The sequence below is a fragment of the Melopsittacus undulatus genome, chromosome 9, assembly GCF_012275295.1.
Source record: "Melopsittacus undulatus isolate bMelUnd1 chromosome 9, bMelUnd1.mat.Z, whole genome shotgun sequence".
NCBI lineage: Eukaryota > Metazoa > Chordata > Aves > Psittaciformes > Psittaculidae > Melopsittacus > Melopsittacus undulatus.
This window is the reverse complement of record NC_047535.1, coordinates 32,105,609-32,130,202: the sequence shown is the minus strand read 5'-3', so window position 1 is coordinate 32,130,202 and position 24,594 is coordinate 32,105,609. Positions and strand designations below refer to the sequence as shown.

Sequence of the window (24,594 nt, the reverse complement as noted above, 5' to 3'; positions counted from 1 at the left end):
AAGTGTCACCATAGACTTTCACTGGGGTATTGGCTACCCTTGTGGGAAAAGGTTACCCAAAATAATGGTAATTGTGAATACTTTTCATCTCTCCCTCTGTAGCATCTACTTTTACAATCATAATTGAAGGAGAAAGTTGTCTGCAAACCAAGCAAATAGTAGGAATGTTTAAGATTTGTGTTCTCATTATCAGATGGGAAAGTTCTGTTTGTAAAGTTCTGTATCTTGTTCTTTGTTAAAGGTCAAAAAAGTTGGCTGCACTCTCTGAGTCCTTGCAGAAAACCACACTCACTAAGTCCCACATAGGATTTGAACTAGAAGAGCTGGAAGCAGCAGCCCTGCTGGTACAAGAGGAAGAGAGCATGTTAAAAGCTGCTGGCGGAGTTTCCAGGCAACAGCTGCCTTCCTCTGAGTCGGAGATGAGTGACTCTGAAGAATCAAGCAGTACTTCATCTGAGACAGAAGGCTCTGATTCAGATGAGCCAGAGTCCTCAACCAGTGAAGATGGGGAAATAAATTCTGTACAAGACACGCTTCAAGAGGAGAGGACAGCTCCACTTATTGACTGTAATGGATTAAGGCAGGGCACAAACACTTCGACATTTGAGGTTAGTGATGAAAAATCAAAGCTTTCTTTGCCATCTACAACTCCTTCTGGAAAATTGATAGCGGAATTAGAAAAGCAAATGCACGCTGCAATTAGACTTTCAGAACAGCCTGAAGGATCGGCTACTCCAGGCTGCATTTTACAGGAGCAAGACAAAAACCGTGTATCTGAACCTGACAGACTTTCAGAAGATACTGATGGGAAGGGAAATTACTTAGAGGTGTCTTCAAAGACAAATCCATTGCTTTTTCTTTGTGGCATAAATGAAGATGAAGACTAAAGGACTGTTAGAGCAGTGTGACCCACTAGCAATGCAGCTTGTTGCTATAATGAGGTGTTCCCAAGGCTATCTTGAGCTGCAGAAAGAAGCTGATATTTTTCTTCTTTGTTGTGTTGACAGTTTGGAGGGCAAGACTGCTTTGAAAAGAATTGACACTACTGTATGATAGATATCCTCATAGTTAGGTTTTTAAGTCTCACATTTTGATCTCTACATGTGGGAATGTGTAATTTCAGTAAACTTCTAGAAACAGTTTCCATTAAGCTTGTTTGGTAGTAGAATGATGTCCTAATCAAATACAATTGAAATGATTTGTAGCATCATTTTAGTTAAACTTTAGCTGTTGGCATTTACTTGAAAAATATCCTTATTGTGTTTATATGAAGTTGTTTATGACATTTTGCTTCATAGCTCTTAAAAAATTGGTTATAACTTTAAAAGTCTAAATAGTGTTGAAAAATATTTTGAAGTGTATATTTTCTATTTTTGTACAAAATAAAGGAATTTATGAGAAGGGTTATAGCTTATATTTCTGCAGTTTTTCAATTATTTCAATGGTTTTGTCATGTATTTATTCTTTTACTCTGTTTTTGGGAAGTTTCCATGTGTGGATGCTACTTTTGCTCTTCAAAAACTGGAAATTCTAATTGTTTGTTTCTTTCTGTGTACTTGGTATCACCACAGTAATGTTAGTCAAAATGGAAGAAACAACATGGTACAGCAATTGAATATAGGACTGAAAGCAAACCAGTACTGTCTACACCTAGCTGTGTTACCAGTGTTTCATGTCTCTTTGGCTGACTCATTTTTGTCTTGATAATGTTAAAATAATCCAGTCAGTCGATATATTTTGGGCTGATTTCTGTTAACTGTAAGTAAGTTCTTGAAATCAGGTGGCTGCTGCAAATTCTGTGCTGTTATTCAGCCTCTACAAAAGGATCTGGGAGGGAGACAGGATGGGACATGGACCACCAGGTTTGCTTCACCTGCCTGACAGAACAAGAGCCCCTGATTCATGCCTCTGGAGCAGCAAATGTAATTACTTTTGAACCTTTTTGCTATTAAACAGTGTATAAAGATCCTAAGCTTAAAGACTTATTCTTCCCCAATGCTACACCCTGCTGGAAAGCAGCAGGCGCGCTCTGTTCCTGCGCCGGCTCCTGTTCAGCCAGAGCTGCAGCCCTGATCTGCCAATATTTTTTATGTTCTTAAATGCCCACCGGTTGCTTAATCAGTCTCTGTGTTCTGTTCCCCAGGGGAGGAACCTTTCCCATCTTGCGTGTCAGTGAGCACTTACTCTTCTAAATGGTAGCAATAAAACCTACACTGCAGCTGCAATTATGCAGCATATGCCTGAGAGAGGGGGAAAATGTGCTTAAGAAAAAGTAACCCTCCTCCCACTGTCCCCAGATTACAGGTGTGAACTCTGAAACTTCGTTCAGCTGAACATGGGCTGGAGAAACTATATAGTGTGAGTTAGGGAATATGTGTTGTGAAAATTGATAGGTATTTGTAATAGCCCAGGTCTGGAGCACTTTTTATTTCTTCTTTCCTCACTCTCCCATTTTGTGGCAGACTGAGGAGCTCTTTCTAACAGAACTTCTTACTTGCAGGGCCTGGCTGCCTCTTCTGGAGTGAGGACAATGTCTTTAGTTAATATTTTTGCTCTTTGTGTGCCTAAAAGCATGCTTTCTGTATGCCATTCATGAGCCTTTTCCATCAATCTGTGTGAATATCATTTGGGTGTAAGTGTCTTCAGTGCTTGTACAATGTGATGCGACAGTAAATGCACACAGATGAGAATATGGACACAGGTATTAACTTTGTTGTCACTGATGTCCTCCCCTTTGAGACCCTGCATAACTGAGCTCTGTTTCTGCCTCTGAAAACATCTTGGTGCTGCTCGCTTCCCTTCTTTCCGCTGCTGCCCTGCTCTTCCTCTTCACATCTGCACTTGGGGAAATGTGCTGTGGGGGTATTGTACCCTGGGGCCCATTCCCAGCTTTCTTCCCCTTTTACTCCAGTGTTGATGTTCAGCATTGCCTTTTTGCAGAACTCCACACTTAGTGGTTGTGGAGCGGATAATGAATGTCAACAGTTACACACCCATCAACAGCAATTTTATGTGACCATTGTAGTGGTGGGGTGGGAAGTTCTTCCATACTGGGTGATAAGAATTTCATGTATGGCTGTGTTATCCAGCCCCCCAGAGTGCTCAGATGGGCAGTGTCTGTGTGAAAGAGAAGCTTTGCTTCCCCAAAAAGCAGACACAGAGACACTTCTGAAAGGTCACTTCTGTAACCTTGTTTAGACAAAACCCAGGCTTGCTGAATCCGTGAACCACTTGGGGGAGTAAACACCCCCCCAAACCCCACCATCCCTGATGCTTCAATCCTTTAAGCTCCTGTGGGTTCTGTAAGAAGTGAGTCAAATTTATGTAGAGCAGCTATTTGGATGCATCTATAGGAATTGTTCTTACACAGTTTTCCCAGGCTGGAAAATGGTTCATATATGTGGAACTCATGTAGTCTGTTCTGTTGGTTTTACAATTCTCCACTTCTAGTGCCCCTGCCCACCTTATCCACCCAAGCTTATTCGTAGCACAGCCAATACTTTGTTTTAAGGCATTTATTACTTGTCATCGTAAACAGTCTGAAGGGAACAGAACTGCAGTGTCTGGACAAAATTCCTGCTGAAAATAAGTTGGAATGTGAGCTAAGCCTGAGGGGGGAAATGCTGTGGCATTTTGCTGGAGGAGGGGAAAGTGGGTTGAGGTGGATGGAGGGCTCTGGGGGAGAGATTAGGCAGAACTGGAAATACAGTTTGTAGAATGTCTTGTTATTAATCAGTTACTTTTATGGTAGAGATTTGGGCTAAATAGAACATCTTGTCCCAGCCTTACATTGTGGCAGTGGTGCGGAGCTCCCCCGAAGCCAGCTAAGGTGGCTGTGGGAAGGTAGCTCCAGTTAATGTCCTGGCACTCCTCCACTGCAGCAGACTGTCCCTGGGACAGCACCAGTCTCCATTCTTACCCAGGCCCTGGTGATGGCAAGGTCTGGTTCCCAGCCCTACATCCTTGCAGAGATGTTTGTGAGCTGTCCTTACACACAGTAAGTAACCCTGGGTAAGTAAATGGCAGCAGCCTGGCTTCATGCCCGAGGTCCCAGGGGAGTCTGTTCTCCATCCTCTCTGCTGCCTGGAGTGCTCCTGCCAAGGATGGCAGAGAGGGATCTGCAGGACCTGTTTGTGCTCTCGGTGGCAGCCCTGCTCTCTTGACCTGCCAAGTGTGACAGAGTCCTGGTGAATGAGAATAAAGGTGATTGCGATGCTCTCAAGCCTTCGCTCTGCTGCTTGGCAGGACAGAGGGGAATACAGTAATGCATGTGCAGAGGGAGGGAGGCCCTTGCATCCAGGAGCTGGCTCAGAAAGAGTGTGGATGCACTTGTGTTTGGGAGTCACTTGTTCATACAGTGCTTTGAGAACTGGAAACAATCAGAAGTAGCTAAACACAACTGTTTTATTGTCTTCTCCTTTTTTCAACAGGGACAGGGTGACCCACAGGATGTTCCACAAAGAAAAAAACAGTGCTGAATTGATTAAATACTCCCACCCACCCCACCCCCCCCTTGCTTTTCCTAATTCCAAACAGCTTTCTGAAAAGTCTGCTAAGGCTTTGCTCTATATCAAAAGAAGAAAGCATCGATTAGACTTGATTTACTGCAGTAAATGATAAATATGGCAAAGAAATTGATTCACAGCAGTGGAGCGAAGGAGCCAGGCAACCCTCTGCCATTGACACAGCTGAATATTGTCAAAGCCTCAGCCTCCTGTCTCAAGGCTGGAGAAAACAAACAGGGAAGCACATGTCAAACAGATAAATAGCTCTGCTGTTTAGAGCTCTCCTTGGAGGCCATTTGTCTCTGAGATAAGCAAGAATGCACTCCAAAACTGTGAGAAGATAAGCTGGGAGAGCAAAATGAATGTGAAATTGCTGTGGTTGGACTTGGGCTTTTACATGCAGCAAATCTGGTTTCCACACCCTGGGGGTCTTTGCAGTGAGCAGGGTGCAGCACCCAAGGAAATAACTAATGGCAACTTGCAGGCTTTTCTTAAAGGCTTTGGCAATGGCTGGTATTTACACCTTTATAGCACACAAACAAATGGTGTTGGTGTCAGTTGTGTTAGCAAGTCACTAATTTTAAAGTATTTTCTGAGCCTGTCATGGGTCTGTTTCCCTCTTTTTTTAGTGGTAAGTGGGCTGCAGCCTGTGGTTATGTGGGCATGTGTGAGGCATGATTTTGCACTGACACAATGAATTTGTTTGTAGTATTGTGGTACCCATAAATCAGGCTATTTTTATATCCTTAGGTTTTGGAGAAGTGACAGTACCACTTCCACAAATACTGCAGATGGAGACCTGACTTAAATCATACTTGAAATGCATTTGGTAATGTTGGTTTGCATTTCATTAAATGTCCTCTCCTATTCAAAAGCTGCAGTACAATTGAGCACAGTTGGCGGCATTTTGAGGATGTTTGAGGACAAGAACAAAAGCTGTGTCCTTTAGGTGAGGACTAAGATGTTGGCAGAGCTCCGTGGGGGAGGACAGCTCTGCCCCAACATCTCTGTGGGAGGAGAAGCTTCATTTACTCGGGTAGTGCGGATAGTGATTTGCATGGAAAAGGACAGAAGGTTTCAGGTCAGTGAGGTGATAACTTTACTCACCAGTGACCCCAGGAGCTAAATGAGTGGTCCTTCTCTCTACTGTTGATGCTCTGAGTAACTTCCAAATCATTTTCCCTGGTCTCACAAAGGTATCTAGCCTAGCTCAGGAAAGTCCAGGTTTTGAAAAAGGAAGACAGAAATACATTGAAAAGGAATCAGCTCAAATCTGGCAGTGGAAACTGCTATTGACCTGGGCTGAGCAAGGGCAAGAGACTAAAATCTATGGTTACTGATGCATCGTTGAATACCCCTCTGTGTGTCAGTAACAGTGCCTGACTGAAGGCCATCAGTGCTTTGGGAGCTGTGGTTCTCAGCCACACCAGCTGGAGTCACTGCTCCTCTAAATCCCTGAAAATTAGAGAAACCTGGCCAAAAGTAGATGCCAGAAACCTCTTACAAAATACAACAAAAGCGTGTGTGAAGGCTTGGCTCCCTGCTCCACCGTGTCTTGATACCTCTGTAAAGCAGACCCCTTAGCCCTCTGCCCAGCGGGGTCTGTGAGGCCTCACACTACTTGAACAATGCTTCAGTGGTTGTCTTTTGGATAGACACTGATCTCTGGTGATCCCCAGGCGTAGCCTTGCTTCGAGTCAAGAAACGAGGATAAAACCCACTGTGTGTGTGCGAGACTGCTTCTAGCACTGGAAACAGATCCCTGGGGTTTCCTCTTGGCAGGCAGAGCACCTTCTTTGAAGAGCCCAGAAATTTAATAGCCTCTCTCCTTCTCATCACTGATTTGCTTTCTCTGGGTACAGCCCCACTCTGAGCACAGAACCCTGCTTCTCACGTGCTAGGCTGCTCTTGGTGTACCTCTGTACATCACTCCTGTTGTCACTTTGCCTGTTCACAGGGCATGTGTCCGCAGCACGCCTACTCTTTATGTCAGCCTGTTTTACTTCTCACACCTCTATTCTGCCTCTTGGATGTGGTGAGTCTGCACCATCTCCTTTCACCGGGTGGGAGCTGCAGGGTGTGAAGGAGCAGAGGAGAGAAGCTGCTGCGCAGGGAGCACAGGGCCAACATTGACCTTAAACAAATCTGTGCCTGGGGAGCGATGGGAGGAGGAAGTTCAGGAGCCAGTTTTGTCAGGAGACAGCAGCTGTGTGTGCTCGGCCTTTGCCATGTGAGCTTCGGCTTTCCATGAAGGGCAGGGAGGGATGCTGCATGCAACAAGCGTTTTGCAACCTGCAGTTGTGCTTTTCAGTGTGGAGGCAGCAGTAGGGTGAGTGGCAGTAAACATCGTTCTCTCTAATTATGGACTTGTGAGAGATTTGGGAGTACAGCTCATAAATGGTAATGAGGTGTTTTAAGCATAAATCAACTACATATCAAGATGAGAACAAACTCCCCTCAACTGTGCTCCATGCAGTCCAGGTAGTGACCTGATTGCAGCACCCTACCTGCCAGGGTTCTGATTACTTCTCATCTTGTGCCCCCAATTTTTTTGCAACGGTGTAAAAATATCCCATTTCCTGTAGTAAATAAATTAGGATTTGTGTTTTGCCTTGATGTAACTCCTCCTCCTCTAATATGCTGCATTGTCCATTGATTTGCCTAATTATGTGTATTACAACTGCATAAGGCGCTGAGTAGCAGCAGGGGTCCGTACTGTGGAGAGGAGGAGGGTGATTGCTCCATCTGTTCCTCCGAGCCGCTGGGAGAAGCATTGGAGAGTGAAGTGGGAAATGGAGGGGAGGAATTACCATTTAGTGCAGGTGCCTCTGGAAGGGGAATCCCACTGCCAGGTGCTGGCAGGCAGCTCTCCTGAGCTCCTCGAGTGCTTAATTACCCTATAGCGAGACTTCCCATCTCAAATTAGAGCAGGCAATTGCAACTGGAGTCTTGAAACAAAATGGGGAGTGTATCAGTGCTTAATCTATTTCACTGTAGAGACCTGCATTTCTCATTCAGCAACATTCATGCCCCATTCGTCTGGATTTAAAAGCAGTTACCTGGAATTAGGTGATTAATTTAAAGATCTGAATGTAGAAGTGTAAAAGCAGACAAGGTCAAAGCACCTGAGCCTGTGAATCAGGGTTTCGGTGATGATATGCCAAAAAGAGAGGGCAATGCTTTGTTCTGTGGGTTTAGGAAGAAGTTGCTCAGGACTCTCAGAGCCAGAGCTGGGAGTAACAGACAGAGCATAAGGACAAGCTGTCACTGCTACTCAGTGTTTGCTGTCCTGGACAAGCAGCTTAATGCCTCTACAGCTGCTCTTCCCTTTCACACCCTGAGGATTGCTGATGGATCAATAGTGGCAATAGGGTAACGTGTTGCTCACTCTCCTGCTGATTTCTGCTAGGCTGCTAACAACTGGAAGCAGGTAACTCATCAGATTAGTTTGTCTGTTAGTCCAACTGAAAAATACCTGAGGAATAAAAGATGGCCAGGATGTGTTGTGTGCCATTTTAAGGACTAATGCACAGGGGCTGTAACATCCTGGAAATAATGCATTTGGAAGGTGGGAGACTATCATTAAGTTAAAGTTGTGGTGTGTATCCTTCTGGGTTTTAAATTGCCTTACCAGTTGGAACAGTGCTGTGAGGAGTCACAGTGTGCATCTGTGCAGGTTTGTGTCCATGGGCTGTATCCTAACTTCGCTGTACCTGGCACATTACTCAGGAGCTGCAAGTCCTGACATTAATTTAGGAATTCTCTGGAATGATCACATAACTAAGACAGCATTAGAAAGTTGAGAGTTTTGGTCCATCCTTCCAGTTGCTTTCGCACGCTGCTTTATACCTGTTGTGAGTGATTGCTCTGTGCCTCGTCCCTGTAGCTGGGGTGAAGGAGTGAGCTGAAACTGCCTCTCCCCAAGACCCGGTGTAAGATATAACACTTTGCTTTTCTTCCTAACTCTGCAATACCTGTGCCCTGCTCAGGTCTGCAAAGCAACATCTGAGCTGCTTTGGGAAACAGCAGAGGCAAAGGCACAGGAGCAGAAACAGCCTGCCTGGAAGGATTGCTGTGGCACCATGTGGGAAGGACCACAGCTCCATCCACAGCGACACACCAGGCTGTATCCAAAGTCGGAGTTGTGTGAGGATCATGTAGGAGAGCTATGAAACTGGACCGAGGTGCCTGGCAGCACTCCAGTCATTCATCCTTGCTCTGAAATATTAGGCAAGGATTTGGCGTGGGGCACCGGTGGAAAGTTGCCTTTTGTCTTCAGATGTCTGACAGCAGACTTCATTGGCCACGGTACTGAAAGATATGTACTGCCTCTGAGAGTAAGTGCAACGGTTCTAAAAGCTGGGAAGAATCTTTATTCCAAGAAGATACTGATGCTAACGTGATTATGTTCTCAAATCCTCAGGGATTTGAGTTATGAATAATTACAGTTATACGTCTTTCTTGAATCTGTTCTGTATTGCAGAAGTAGTAAGCTTGTGCAGCCTTAATCCATGCTCTTAATGACCCTAATGAAAAGTCCTAAATTGCGCTATTGTTATTAACTGCACAGCTGATCGGGTGTCAATGAATGTGTAGCACGGGCAGCAAAGGAAGCCTGTGTGTGTGTGTGCGCGCACATGTGTTAATCAATTTGCTTTCCAAAGTGGCTAAAATCAAGTCTGAGGGGTTCCCCTGCGAGGTGATTTCCCCAGGTGCTGCTCAGTTTGCAGCCTTAGTGCTAACTGCTTCTTACGCTAATGGTATCCTCTCACCAGAGAAAGCATCCCTACTTCAGATCTAAAGTGGCTGGCAGAAGCTGTAATTGAGGTGTGAAGTGACTTTCCACACAAGAACCTGCCTTCCAGTGCTGGGCTCCTCTGCCTCCCTGCAGAACGCTATTAGCGGAGGCTCTTTGGCAATTAGCTGTTTATGAATGGTCTTGGGAGCCTATTCCTATTACTGCTATTCTGTTTGGATTGTTAATTCTCTGATATGCACCTTAAATCCCTTAAAACAAACATGGAAATGGTAGCACGCCGACTGTGGTAATAAATGTAAGAGAATGAAATATTTATAATATAAACTATTATTGGTCCCAACTTTATCAAAACCGAGCTGCAGTTGTTACTTTTTCAATACTGATAGTTACTAGAACAGGAATTATGAGGCTTAGAAATACAGTTTATGATCATTTTTTGCTTAATGAGTCATTAGCTGTATTAATTTAGTATAGATTTATATGGGGAAAAAGAGAAACTAAAGAAAATGATGATATATTAGGGTGGTAGGAGGTAAGATTCAAATTAATCTGAAGAAGCAGGTGAAGTCCCAGTCCTTTAAGAGAATCAGTTGGAATTTGGCAAGTCACGGGAAGATATTTGCATTGATAATGGGAGACAGACCCTGCTGCACGTGCTTGTGTGCATGGGAATGCAGAAGGCCTTGTGCTGGCAGCCCTGAGCTGCAAGTGTGATGCCTGCTGCTGCTGAGGGATTGACATCAGCTTTCATCAGGGGCCTCTCCCTAACCAGGTCCTGCAAAAAGGCCTGGAGTTGCAGTATCAGGTTTTCCTGGCTGTTATTTTAATAGAGCCTGGAGTTTTAATACAGCCCAGGTATTTCCACTGGATCCAAGCCCAGGTACAACAGAAGGAAAAAGAGGCTGAGGAGGAGAGGATGTGGGATAGGAAACAGGTAATTTGGGCTCATTACTCTGCTGCCATTCTCTTGAGTGGCCACAGTCACCTCCTGGCATCTGCTTCCCTTAAAATGGGCATAGCAACACTTCCTTGCTGTGCTGCGGTACTCCCAGTTACAAGCATGAAAGAGATGAAATCTGTGTTCAGATTCTATTTTTGTCCTAAACTTGTATTTTACTTACTTAAATTACAAGTTAATCAATGGCACAACATAACTGAATGATGTAGTTTAACTGGGCCTGAAAGCTGGAGAAAAACTGACAGCTACAAGCTGTAGCTGTCAAAGCCGCACTGTGATACAAATATTGGATGTATAGATTAGGAAAATGGGCTGGATGACTGACAGAGATGGGGGAAATGTTAAGTACCTGTAGGCATTCAACACTGGAAGTGTGGTTTGAGTGCTAAACTGACCATTGCATTACACAAGCAATTACAAGCTGTGTGGGAAGCAGATGTGAACTCCGGGGAGGTTTTAAGCTGGTGTAATGCATGCGTGAGGTCAGGCAGAAGAAGATACACAAAACTCCCCTGGAGAGCATGAGCCACACACACCGGAGTCCTGGCTGGATTTGGTCCATGAGCATGCTGGTGTGATGGTGTAACTCTGCTATGGTGAGCTGGATGTTGCCTTCTGCGAGCCCGGGCTGCTTGTGCTTGGAGCCATGGGGCTCTGCAAGCAGGTACAGTGTGGGTTCGCAGCCTGGGATGGATGGAGCACGGGAGCTGTGTTTAATCCACCTGAAGATGCAACAAGGTGTTAAAGCACAGTGTCTGTGGAGGCTGGCTCTGTGTTCAGCCACAGGAGATGCTGCAGTCCCATGAGCTGTGCTTGGGTTTTCTATGATGAGCTCTAAGCCACAGCTCTACCAGGCTTTGATGAGACTTTTGGCACTGCTGTGTCCTGGAGGACAGCCTCCTGTGAGGACAAGGGCATCCTTCTAGGTAAGGGACTGGAGAGTCCTTTTCCAAGTTGATTGTGGCTGCTGCTGTTTTGTCCCCTGAGCTCAATCTCTTGTCCTTATAGCAACCTGGCATAGTAGATTCAATAGAGCAAGAAGAGGCTGGGAGCTCTGCCAGAGGTGAGACCACAGCTTTCCTGGCTCCTTCCCTCACTGGTAAGTTTGCATCTTGCTTTGCGGAATGTGGACAGGAAAAAATGGACACGTTCGGCTCCAACTTAAAACTAAGTTGCTGAACTGCAAATTCCATCAGCGCCAGGAGATGCCGAGGTGCCCAGCAGCGGGTGGGGTGGGAAATCCAAACCTGGAGACTTCACAGGCAGCAAGACGCTGGGGCCTGACGAGCTATGCAAAACAAACTGAAGAGCCCGATGAAAAACTTCTCCAAGCTGCCAGCCTGTATTTTCACTCCACCCTAGTCCAAAAGCAGCCCCTGGCAGTTATTTGTTGGCTGAGATTAGTACGTGGGTGTCTTTAATCTCAAATGCTAAATCAGAGAAGCAGTTTCAGTTTGGGCAAACCCGCCCGTGTTCAGTATTCCAGTATTCCCTGCGAGTTCTGATTCTCTTTTTCCGTTACTTTCTCCCTGTTGCTACAACAATTAATTAAGAATGGTTCTGCTGAACCCTGTTGATTCATTTGGCACTTGGAAGCTTAATGAGGTGTAAACCTGCAGGCTGTGGCAGTGATATAGCTGACATGGTAATTTATATCAATTGGCGTGATTAGTCCAGGTCCTCAATCACTGCATTGTTTCTCCATGCAATCTGTCATAGCCCTAACAGGGGGACCTTAATGCTGGATTTCTGTTACATTGGCAGTAATGTTCTCAAGGTGCTGCTAACAAGGAAAATACAACTCATGTGATGCTTTGAGAATAGCAACATACAACTGGCTTCTGTAATAACATGTACTTTTCACTCCAGAGATGACTGAGATCCAGGCTCCGGAGCTGCCTGCTGTCTAATTTGTGTTTGCAGTTACAGCAGCTGCGGGTCTGGTGTGCAAATACCTGCTTGAAGGTATAACTTCAGTTGATGTGGTGTCTTGGGAGGGTTTTCTTTCGAGACACAGAAGCACCTGGCCAAAGGTTCTCATTGCTTCAGTCTGTTGGGAGCCTGCTGTGAAAATCACTTTGTGGGTGGCCGTGTTCAGTCTGCCTTGACGATATTATTCATCAGTAACTATTAGTTCTGCAAATTTAGTCAGGGATGTTGAAGCCACCCTAGAGGAGTTCTCTCTTCTATCAATCACCCATAGCAGAGGGGTTGAGTAGAGCACAGCAAGGGTTGTGTGACCTCTCTGCAACCACATGCACTCCAGCTATGTCGTTAGTGATGCCACTGTATCCTATTAACTTCCATGTTCCAAACAAATGCAGCTATTCAGAGTTCTGGAAATGACTTGTTGGTGATGAGGTATGACAAGAAATAGGAGGAAAAGCTCCCTTTTGGCAGTGTAGGCTCAGCAAAGCCAACAATGAAAACATCAATCAATAGTTATATCTCTGCTGTTCAAAACCAGTTGGTTTGTGGGGTAAGCATTCCGATAGGAGGTGCAGTTATGCAAGCTAGGATTTGAAAGCATATTGTCAGTTGCTGTATAATCCCCAGGTATCCCTGTACATATATGCCGTGTTTCTGCCCTTTGCTGTGTGAGGAGGGCACTTTGTGGGCCACCAGTGAGTCCGTTGCCACATCCTGGCTTGGGGCAAGGGCTGGGACAATAGTGAAGACCATCGTGAAAGCTGCTGCTGGAGACAAAGAAGTGTCAGAGCACAGCGGGACATAAGAGGAGTTACTGTGCAGCAGTGGCACAAGGGCTTAGCAGAGGGCAGTAAAGCAGCCCTGGCAGTGGGGGGTGGTTTAAATCAGCCCGACTGAGTTTGTGCGGTTTGTATGGAGATGGTGCTACTTTTGTTTAATCTGAATAATGAAAACAATCAAACCACCCCCGCCCTGAAACCAGAAACATGAGAAATTGAGCTACACCAATATAAACCCAACTTAGCGTTCCCCTAAAGTGGGTCTCTAATCAGGTTAAATGGATACATGAATAAACCTAAAGAGCGGTACAATTAAGGTAAAGATCTTCTTAGTGTTTGCAGAACCAGCAGGAAACTGTTGGTCCTTATGGAAAAGAAAATCTGTCATAAATTCTGCATCTTCAATGTTAATGATTTTAAACTAAGCAATGAGGCAAGGGCTGATCCATTCCCCTATCAGGACTCTTCTGTACCACTGCAGTTGCATAAAGTGAATTTAATGCCCTTTCTATTTTCAGTGCAAAGAGTCCTTAGAGTAAATGAGTGTTTGACCTGTAATCACTGAGAGTGGTATTCACTTTAGGGCCTATGTGTAGAGAAATATAATTTATTTTAATGATATTTCAACTAATGAGCTTGGCTAATAGATATTTCTGAAGCCCTTTATAGGGGTTCAGTCATGGGACAACATGCCACTGGGCACAAATGCTCGTTTACACTGTGAAATGTCAGAGAATGGCCCATTTATTAGTAAAGTGCATTTTGTTTGATTTTTAAGAATATATTTCCATAAATTACTGGCCCAAGAAATGAAATAAATCAGAGGCTATTCAATGGGATCTTAAATGTTAATTGAGAGTCACAGGAATGACTGGAGCCACAGGAGAGAAGGGCATGGAGGGGGTGAGCTGTGGGGAAGGCTCTGATGGGTGCTTGCTCAGGGGCCTGTGTCACCTGCATGGTGTGTTCTACTGACAGGTCTCCTATGAATGCTTTCACCACAGGTCTGTATTACCTTTTGATGATGGGTACCTTGGCCAAAAACCTCCCCATGGCCAGGTTAATGTCCTGCTGCCCTGGGTGCTGGCTGCTGAGTGAGTGTGGGTAACTGGCTGTGCTGGGGCTGCTCCTCAAGCCTGAACTGGAAACTCCCAGGGGAGGAGGAGGAGGATTGAGAAACTGTCTCAGGACCAGAAAGGTGATGGCCAAATGAGTCACCACAGCTCTGCCCTGAGTACCAAGTGCAGGTATCTGAGTTACATCTGTGTAGGCTGAGGTGTCCTCCCTACACACCTGGTTGAATCTTGTGCCTCATCATTGTTCCTTCCTGCATTCCTATTTTGCACAATGCTGGCTAACCAAGGTTGCCCTTCGAGGGAAGATGGTTCCTACCAGCAGAGCATCTGTGGCCAGCTTGAGCTGGTCCTATTTTCAGCATCCCCAGAACTTTCCAGGACCGGGGAGGGAAAACTGCACCCTTAAAGTCATCAGATCAGGGAAAATGGGAAGGGAACAGACCTTTCAAGGTCCATTTTCCAGCCCTCAGGCAGGTTGATCTGTGTCAAAATCATTCCCAGCAGCTGTTTATTTAACTCACCCTTCAGCTCTGCCAGCGCTGGAGGTCTCACAGTGTCTCCCTGCCAGCACCATAGCAGTTTCAGTTACAGCCTGTGGCATGGATATATTGTTGTACAAGTGCTTCATAACAAGGATGGTGGCTTTCTCTTCCTCTTGTTAACAAGCAGCAGTGTTGTGAAGCTCCTTTATGCCACAGAATAGTGGAAGCAGAGGGAGGGGGCAAGGCAGCAATTAAATCAGTGCGAGCCTTGTCTGTGGGCAAGCCCTGGGGCTGCGGGGCAGGGAGCGAACGGCACCAGACAGGCTGCTCTGCAGGTAGAGCTGTGGCACCTCCCAATGCCAGCAGCCCGAGTCTGCGCTGAGCAGCTGAAAGATTATAGTGATCAATTTGGTGAGAAGGGAGATTTTTCTCCATCTGTCCACCCTCAAGGCTCTATTTCCTCATAAACCATTCCCCGAGACATCAAGGAAATTGGAGCTGTTCAGAAATGGAAAAGATAGTTAACCCAAAATGAATGAATATCTGACACACTGGCTGGCTCTCCTGAAACAGAAGGGAAGCAGCCAGCTGAACCAATGGCTTTCCTGCAGCATGCTGATTTTTCAGAACAGGAAAGTGCCTTTGTAGCTGTTGTTTTCACCCAGCATTGCTCATCCCTGAGCTCACTGAAGTGCATTGCAAACTCTCATCCTCCACTGCTCAAAGGTGCCTCTTCCCCAAACCATGCAACATGGGGGGCTGAGATCCAGCCCCCAAAACTGAGATGTTGTTGTATGCCCTGGCTGTGTTGTTAGTGCTCATTAGGAAAGCCTGGGGCTAACGGACTGGTCCTGGCTGGCCTCGGCAGCTGCCATTTCCTCATTTGGAATATGGGCTCCCAGGCCCCAGGCTTTCTGTTCATTTAGTAATCTAATGTGTAATGTGTTTTGATTCTCCTTTTAAAGGAATAGCAAAATATGAAGAGGAGAAGACATTTTAAAGGGTCTATATTTGTGAAGCTTTCATGTCCTGTAATCCTCTTGGCTTCATTAACACTTGGTGCAAGGTGCTTGAAGCAGGAAGGTCACCTCTGGGGAGCTGCTGCAGGTTTCCAGGTGGGACCTCGGGATACAGCAGGGCTGCTGCCTCTGTTTCCCTCCTGGAGCTGGATGAATGGGAGGGATGTAATTCTGTGTCCTTATCCTAGTGTGCCCCTCTCCCTGCGCTGGTTCTTGCATGGAATTTAACTGTCTCTTCCTCCTCCATCACTTTTTTTTCCTCACTGCAAGCACGGAGAACATTTCTTACAACCACACACAGGCTTCTTGCCAGCTGAATACACACCTCTGATATGCTCATGCATTTGCAGACTTTTCTTAGTGCATGTTCTCTCAGATAGTTTTCAAGCCACCTGCCAGGGATTTTCTTTTCATTTTCCATCACATGCTTGAACTGCTCAGGACCACTGCGTGCACATCTAAGGAGCTGCAGTTACAGGAGAGGGCCTGACGCAGAAGTGCTATATCCCATTCTGTGGCACTATCTGCAGAGCAGCTTCTCTGCATGTGCAAAGACCTGCAGAAGCTATAGTTTCTTCTGCAGGAGATGCCCAGCCAGCTGGTGTCTCTCCTCCTCACTTGCTGATGGCTTCTATAATGCACAAAGTCTCAGAGTTAATGTGGCAAAATTGCTTGTCCTTAAGTTCTGCTTTATTGCCTCATTCTGTAAGGTGCTGTGTGTGACCTGGTTTAGCAGCTCTTAATTCTGTGCTTCTTATCATTCTCAAGGGGTTAACTTGTTTTTTCATGGATATATGAGTAGGTCAGAACATGTGTGTCACTGCATCTCTGACCAGGGTAGCACTAGGTGTAGGGGCCAGTGGGGTGGGATGTTAAAGAGGGTTGAATGGGAAACCCAAGACTGGGCAAGACTATCTTCATGGGCCAGTGCAAGAGAATGTGGCCATTCCCCAGACAGACCAAACAAAGGTGTGAGGTGCTGGGTGTGGAAAGAAAGGAGAGTGCTATGGATGGATTTGTGGATGAGCCTGCTGAAGGGAAAAGCTGAGGGTTTTCTGTAGGTGTGCATAGAGGTGGCTTTCCCAAGGGCCAGATGTGGCCAAGGAGCATGAGCTGGAAGATGCTGTTGCTCCTTGGAGAAGCTGGGAGCTGCAGGGCAGACCTCAGTGTCCCTCTCTGCCCTGTTCAGCCCACAGATGCTCCATCGCCTTGAGGACATGAAGGCACCACATGGTTTTATTTTTGCCTAGAGCTGTCTGCCTGCCAGGAATCTTCTCCCACACATCCTGATCAGAGGCTGTGTGGGCAGCCCCCAGCAGCTGGTGCTGTCTCCCACCAAAGTCCAGTGCCTGTGGTGGGCAGACCAGAGCTGCATCCCTAAATAGCTGGGGTCCTCACAAGCTGGAGACTGGTGGAATCCTACACAAATACCCCAGGCATGAGCCGTAAGTGATGCTGGAGGGTTACAGAGCAAGGGAGAACCTCATGGGAGCTCCTCGCTGTTGCCTCAGCCTGTTGATGTGCAGGTCAGGGCTCAACAATTCCCACAGCACCATCCCTGTCCCTGTTGTTCCCATCTTTGCAGCTCCCTCTGGGCTTTCAGATGCTTCTACAATGCAAGTAAGGGTATGGAGCAGCGTGCTATTGTAATCATGAATGCAGGACCAGTCCTTTTCCTACCAGCTGTCAAAAAGTATTATTTAATCTCAAATAGCTCTCTGTAGCTTTTTTTTTGTTTTGTTGTTGCTGTTGTTTCCTCCAGTTTGTTTAAAGAAGGTTGTTGAGTGTGAGAAAGCAGGAAGTGGTGTCAATAACACAGGGAGCTTTTTCTTTTCACAGGCACCCTTTGAACTCCTTTTACTCTGCCTCCCCTCCAGTTACATTTACACACCCTATAAATAACCCTCTAGTGCTTTGAAATGCTTTTATTAAAGCTAAAAGAGATTTTTTTTTTTCCCCCCAAATCCAGTGTTATTTTCTACATTATCTTTAGACAACCTTCAGAATAATTATTATATATGGCTTTAGGTTTTAACCCTTTTTACTGTGTTTGCTAAATGAGAAGGAAAGGCATGCATGAAAGTGGCAGAAGCTTGTGCAGGTGATGATGGATGTAATCAGCCCCCAGTCCCCACAGCTGAGACTGAGCCTGGTGCCTGTGGTCCTACCCAGGGTCAGCATCCAAGTTCCTATGTAAGTGCTGGATTCTGGATCCTCCAGTCTCTACACAAGATGGATCTGCTGGAAGGCACTGGGAGCAGTACTGGGGAGTGAAGGTAAGTGGGTGAGATTTATGGCTGGCTCATGGAATGGGTATGGGTACACCATGAGCAGACTTCCCCTGAGTCCAGCCTGCTTTGCCCAAGCCTTCAGGAGAGGAAAATGTGTCCCCTCTGCACCCAGGGAGGGGACCTGGGGCTGATGTCCTCATATCTGGGATGAGTTTGGTGCAGTCTGAGTTGCTGGGATGTGTCTCTGCTGCTTAGTTGCTACTTTGGGCTTTGCCTTAGTAATTCCATGGGCATTCCATGGGCACTCCTCATTGACACTGATGTCAGTCAGAAAATGATCAATTCTCTGGTGCATGCAGTGCTGTGTGTGCTTGTTTTCCCCTGCTAGAAGCAGAGCTTGCAGTAAGGCTTTGGGACACCTCTGCTCCAGGTTGCCTTCCTTCCTATTGCTGTCTGTCCTTTGTGGTGTAGCAAATTGATGACAGAACCACACTTATGGCTTTATTGGCCTGCATTTCTTTCTTTACCCAGTTTTTGTGTATTAATCATCACTAATACATCACTAAGACACTTCTGTGTCTTACAGAATTGCTTGATACAAGTTTTGCTATGTCTCCTGGAGTCAAATCCCTGGAAAACCACCCAGTCCCATTAGTGTAGCACTTAATGACAGCAGATGAAGCTTTCTGTAAAGCTAATGAACCATGAGGGAAGACCACTCCTTCCAGGCTTGCAGCCTACAGAAGTATTTGTCTCTGCCTCTTGTTATCTTACTGAATGATGGAAATCTTGCTCACCATTATCAATCTTCAGCTTCCTGCATCAACAGGTTGATTCCAGTAGGTAAAACCTGCAACTCACCTGAGTGAGGGATGGGGGTCATGGGGGGTCCCTGCTGGGCTTTTTGATCAATGTCCCTTGCAGCCACCCTCCACAGTTTCTGATGGGAGGTGGTGTCACCCTGAGATGAAGCGCATCTCCTCTCATACTGGCACACCAGCTACTCTGCTACAGCATTTAACACACCTGACTCAGTGAAAGATTAAGATCTGGTGCAGGGACATTCCTTACTAAGTATCTGAGGATGATGAGGCACTTGTCACCTCCACTGACAAACTTGTCACCAGGTTTAGCCTGGCCAGGCAGTCGCTCACATTTCTAGAACAAAACAAGCCTTTGACCTGCAGTTTAAACTATACAATGTAAACAGCTAGTTGATTTTAAACCAAAGAAAGAAAAGGAATCAGCAAGCAGTTGTGCTGTCTTGCAGGTCTTGCAGGTCATGCCACATGGCCTTTCAGGATTTGGCTTCACTGGCAAATGTATATTCTTCTTTGGGGTGATTTATAAAGATATAACTAGAGTTGTTAAATCTCAGCAGAAACAAGGGATGTCACATTGCCTGCATGAGGTGGGGTGATGTGCCTAGTTCTAGGAGAAGCTCTGTTACCCGCCGTGGATGTAGAGCAGGTTAACTGCCCTGTGCTAGCCTCAAGTCTTTTCAGTGAAGACCAAGGAGGTGGCCAGATGCTTGGGAATGATTTAGAGGAGCAAAGAAGTTATCACTTCTCTCCTACTCTCTCTAATTGATTGCATGAGTGTTAATAGCCCATAGCAAATAGATGTGCCGCTTAGGGACACGGTTTAGTGGTGGACATGGCAGCGGTAGGTTTATGACTGGACTCAGTGGTCTTAAAGGTCTTTTCCAACCTGAACCATTCCATGTGAGAGCTCTGCTTAGACCTTTCTCTGCAGGGATCTACTGAAGGTGTTTCCTCTTGAGTCTGTGGATACAGAGTATCCACATTATATGGATGTTACATATATAACATTTACAAAGATGCTTCTTTACATTACTTGTAACAAAACCTGTTTTTGCTCAACTGCTTCCTTCCCAGTCTGTTAATTTCTGAGTTACCGGTGGCTCTATTTCCTTGGCTGTGACATTCATAATTTTCAATGTTGACCTGAAAGTGGGAAAAAGGTGAATTTGAAAGTCAGGAGATGCCAAAACCCATCCCATGTTATTTGGGAGTATTCGAGAGCCTTTTTTTCCTTGTCTTGCTTTGTTAATAAATACAGATGTGCAATTAAAAACAGACAGCTCCTTAATGGGTGATGTGAGTAGAAATTGCAAAGTCTTTGTAATGAATTTAAATCGATTACTGTAATAGTAATGTCACAGTAGCGGCTTAGATGTTCTTTAACTTGAACACGTATTCTTTTGCTATTGATTTCACTGTTTTGAGGTGGATTATTTTGGAAAGGTGAATGAAAACAAACAAAAAAGGCCCTTGGGAAAATAAACCTAGTTCTGAAATATCTATAAACACGCTGTTGGTGTTGCTGGGACAGTGGCTTTTGGAGGAGCTGAATGAAGGAGGAATGCTTTTGACCTGTTTGCTGCAAAGCCTGGCAGGTCATTTCCTATTCCATATGTAGCTTTTGCAGGAGAGTGCAAGCGATGAAGGGCATTAGCTAAATAAGAGATGATTTAGTGGTGATGGCACTGTTGGTCTGCGTATCCCACAGCTGCTAAATTTCAATATAAACTCCATAACTCTGGATGCAGAAAGAAGTGAACATGCACCAGAGACTGTTTCTGAATATATTTCTCCCCCCTCTCCCAATAAAAGGCACAAATAATAGCATATTTTTCAAAGCACAAAGCATTTTACATTGCAAATAGTTGCATTAAATTTACATTTCATGGGTGAGTGGCTGTAGCTGCTGCTTGCCACATCCTCGCTGGTGACACTGCAGCACTTGTACATGATCTACTGCCCGCTGGACCGTGTGTGCCTGTATTGTCCAGGATTAGAGGTGGCTGAGGGCAGGGTGCTGTTGAGTGTTGAGTATCTTCCACAACCTTGCCTTCAAAGTCAAAGGCAAAGGAGCATAAGCACAGGCTTCTGGTGCTGGGAGAAGCCCTTGTGCAGCTGTGCAGTGATTTCTGGGCAAAGCCAAGGGCAAACTGGTACTGTTGTGCCCTCAAGGCAGGGCTAATGAGACACCTCCTCCTTTTGATGGTAACAGGCAAGCAGAGCACTTGTTCTCTGCAGCAGAAAGCCTGCAGATATTTGGTGTCTTCCCTGTAAAGGTCAATAGAGAGGCTGTCCCCATTCTCTGCAGAGGTAATCGATGTAATGCAAACACTGTGTTGACAGTTACGCCTGCCATGGAAAACTCATTTTCTGCTGCTCTTCATTGGGATGTGCACAATGGCTGCTGTTACCTGATAATGGCTGCGTGCACCCTGCCATGGGCAACCTTTTTGGTTTGTGTTGGTAGAGACAACTTCAATGTGCTCTTTGGGGAGCTCACAGGTAGGAGCCATCCTGGCAGTAGGGGCTCCTCAGTTTTCCTCCTGATCAGAAACAGCCACCCTCTCCTCCCTGTCCCTGCAGATGACCGTGGCTGTGCCTGACACCACTGTGCCTCCCACTGCCGTAAGAAAGTGTGGGGATCTTTTTCCTCCTTTCTTTGCTTATCTGCAGTAGCCTCAATGACTTTTCTGGTCAGTCACTACTGTGACCTTTCTGTCTGCACACTGTTTTATTTCTAGTTTGGGACTCAAGGTTTGTTCTTTGTCATTTCTCTGTGTTGGCTTTGGCACCTGCTAGCCCGGGGTGTGTGCCTGAGGCACTCCTTACCTGGCAGGGATTGTTCATTAGTCGCTGTGCTGGCAGTTACCATCCTAGCAGCCTCGAGATCCTGCCTGTTGCGTGAGGCCAGGCTGAGCCACAGATGGATTTGCATCCATGAAAATTAAAGGTGACCTGAGAAGCACCATTGGCATCTGGTCCCATATCCTGAGGGGGCAGTGGGGCAGGGGAGCCAGCACAGGGAGACCCAGCTGGGATGTGTCTGTTTCCCAGCCTGGCCTAGACCTGGGAGAAGCATTTATTCCCTGTGGGATTTTCCCTGCTTAGTTTTCTGTCCAGCAGTGTCCATACTCACAGATTAGAACCCAGTGTGGGTTTGCAGCCTGTGCTGCAGTCCTGCTCTAATGTGCCTGTTGGGATTTGCTCTTTTACATTTGTTTGCAGGCTCCAGGGAGGGATCTTCTGTTTTATGGCTCTTTGTGTCTTCACACTGTGCTCTTTCTCCCCACGGCTGGCAATACAGAGGCATTGTGCCACCAAGCCCTGCACCATCTCACCCAGCCATGCCTCACTGTGGGGCCAGCTCCTGCTCACAGCTTGTCAGAATGGTTCCTCTATGGAAAAATCTCGGGCAGCTCCTTCATATACTCATTCCATGTATAAAGTATTCAACTGTTGTGTAATTTCCTGGTAAGCCAGCAGGTCCCCTAATAAATGCAGGAGCATTGTGCTGGCTCAGCCCCAGTGCCCAGGCATCCATGGCAAGTTGCCGTATACCAGCTCATAAAACCCTCCCTTGCCGTCTCCCCTTCCCATCCTGCTCCCTCGTTAGGACCCCAGAGAGGGCTGGAGAGCATCACCTGGCCACCATGTCCTCACAGCTCTTGTGACAGAACCGGTTTTTCTCCTCTGCATATGAAGGAAGCCCTTTCCCCAGGGATCAGATGGTTTCTGGCATCTGCAGTAAAGCCACAGGAAACATCACCAAAATTCTGGGGTTTCTCCTGGTTTTAGCTGTTTCTCACCCTTCGGGGCAGGGGCGAAAATGTGGAAGAGTGATTCATCCCACCCTTGAAAACCAAACCCACCAGGGAACCAGCTGAGCCTCAGCCAGTGAGTTAAACCTCCCTGCACCCTAAAGTCATCGCTGTGGGGGCCTGTCTCAGACACCTTTAGGGTCTAATCCTGGCAGCCTGACAACTCATCCTTTCTTTCTGCTTATTAATTCAGCACTCCCCAGCAGGTACCTCCCCTGTGAATCTCCCTTCAGGCACAATGCCTGGACCGAGATGCTGCCGGGGTGCTGCTGCTGCCATCAATGTGCTGGCCATCTGATGGAAGCTGTGCTGCGTTTGAGCCAGGAGGGAGGTGGGACCAGGATGCAGCTTCAAAGGCTCTGAACCAGTTGCCAAGAAGTTCAAAGTGGCAGATTTGGGGTTTATTTCAAACCTCATGAATCTTGATACCTATTTGCTGAGCCATCAGGATGTTGTTATGGGGTTAGGAGGGTTTGTTCTCCAGGCCAGGCTGGCTGCTTGGCTTTGAAACAGGTTGTGTTTGCAGCAGACATGCTCTGGCCAGCAAATGCAGGAGCTGATGGCTGAGTAGATGTAACAATCTCTGCTCCCCCCTGCCCCTGCAAGCCTGGGAGAGAAGGAAGGAGGGGACCGGATGCCTGTAGGTGTGAAGTGAAACCATCTGGTGATGGACAGACAGACAGACATCCAACACCGGGCTGTGGGAGCCTGGGCAGGCAGTGGGGTGTCTCCAGGGAGGAAGGTGACGAGAGGAGGATGCAGGAGCTGGGCTGTGTGAGAATGCCCTGTATTTCCCAGCCCGGCTGCTCTGTGAGGGGATTGTCTCTTACTCCAGTGGCTGCTGGGACTGGGCACACTGTTCTGCATATGTTTCCTGTGGCAGCTCTGTGCCTGGCATCAGTTATAATCACCCAGTTCTATGCTTTACATTTTTGTTTCAAACCCTCTACATCTTGAAATGAGCATCTGTTTGGCTGTGAGCAAAGACTGAGCTACAAAAGCTGTGTGTGGCTGTCCCGTGCTTCAGCCGCATTAAAACAAAGAGCAAAGGCAACTTCCTGCCTGCTCCAGGCCCAGTGCAAAACCTGCTGAAGCCAAGTTTTTCTGCTAGCTTCGTGGACTTTGGACCCTGCCCTTTGTACCACAGGAAGCGATAAGTGCCCTGTGTGTGAGAGAGGGAACTGGTGGGAAGACCTTTGCATTTTCCCATCCCTAGCACTTCTTTCTAGTACTGGACGCTTCATTGTATTAACACATATTTATTGGGTAGGATGGATAAAAGCGCATGTAAAATTGTTATCTCTGTTTCTGAAGGCGAACCACTTGTAGGATCAACCACAGCATTTGAAAGGTGTCCTGGCCCCAGATGCAGCGGTGCTGGGGGTGATTCTGAGCTCTATGGGTAATTTGTGCCAAGCCAAAGATGCAGCAAGAACATCATGCTCCTTTTGCAGATTGAATGCTCATTGGAAGGATTTAGTTTGCCTGGGAGTTTTGTTACTGAAAATGGGCTCAGCAGGGGGTGGCACTTTTGAATGTGGCAATTCCTACACCAAATGCACGAGAAGGTAAAATCTACTGGTAGACCTTCCCTAGAAGTGCTCTCCAGCCCCCATCCTTAGCTCATTTCTCATCAGCTAGGAGCTGAAGTGCACATTTCAGTCCTGTCCACCTTCCTGGTGAGCCCCTGCATACATGTTCTCCACAGAGGAGAGTGCCCAAGCACCTGCCCATGTGCTCTGCAGAGTCCTAGCTTAGGGCACAGTGTATCCATGGTACAATTGAGGCTTTTATTCGCTATTTTGTGCAGGACCTGTATGTACCTTGTTGCTCAGTGTGGTTTTCTTTTTCTCTTTCCAGGCAAACTGCAAATCAATCTCTTTGCCTCGCTTGTCCTGCAGCCATCTGCTGCATCAGCTTCTGTGGGTGAAGGTTTCACTTAGACACGTGTCTCATGAAGACATCAATTGTGAGTTTGTTTGATATTGTGCAGAAGGTAACTGGTTATCCAGACTTTCTTATTTTTGGTTAAGTGTCCATCACGTCCTTATGGTAGTTTGTCTTCTTTTTAACTCCTGTACTCAATTTACAGCCTAATTGCCCTTACCTTGTTTGTTCAATGAAGCTTATATAATGGCTCCTGTGATCTTCATGAAACATTACACTGGGATTTTTTTTTGTTTCTCTTTACTTTATAAACTGGGATTTTATATT

General features: G+C 46.3%; 1 protein-coding gene across 1 annotated transcript in view; it reads left to right on the top strand.

The window, feature by feature from the left end:
* SHQ1 (SHQ1, H/ACA ribonucleoprotein assembly factor) overlaps nucleotides 1-1,329 on the top strand; it is a 54,143-nt gene extending 52,814 nt beyond the window's left edge. Inside the window, exon 13 of the mRNA XM_034066556.1 lies at nucleotides 242-1,329. Coding sequence (XP_033922447.1) covers nucleotides 242-887 — 646 coding nt within the window. The 3' untranslated portion in view covers nucleotides 888-1,329. The remainder of the gene's footprint in view (nucleotides 1-241) is intronic.
* Nucleotides 1,330-24,594: the final 23,265 nt, after the last annotated feature.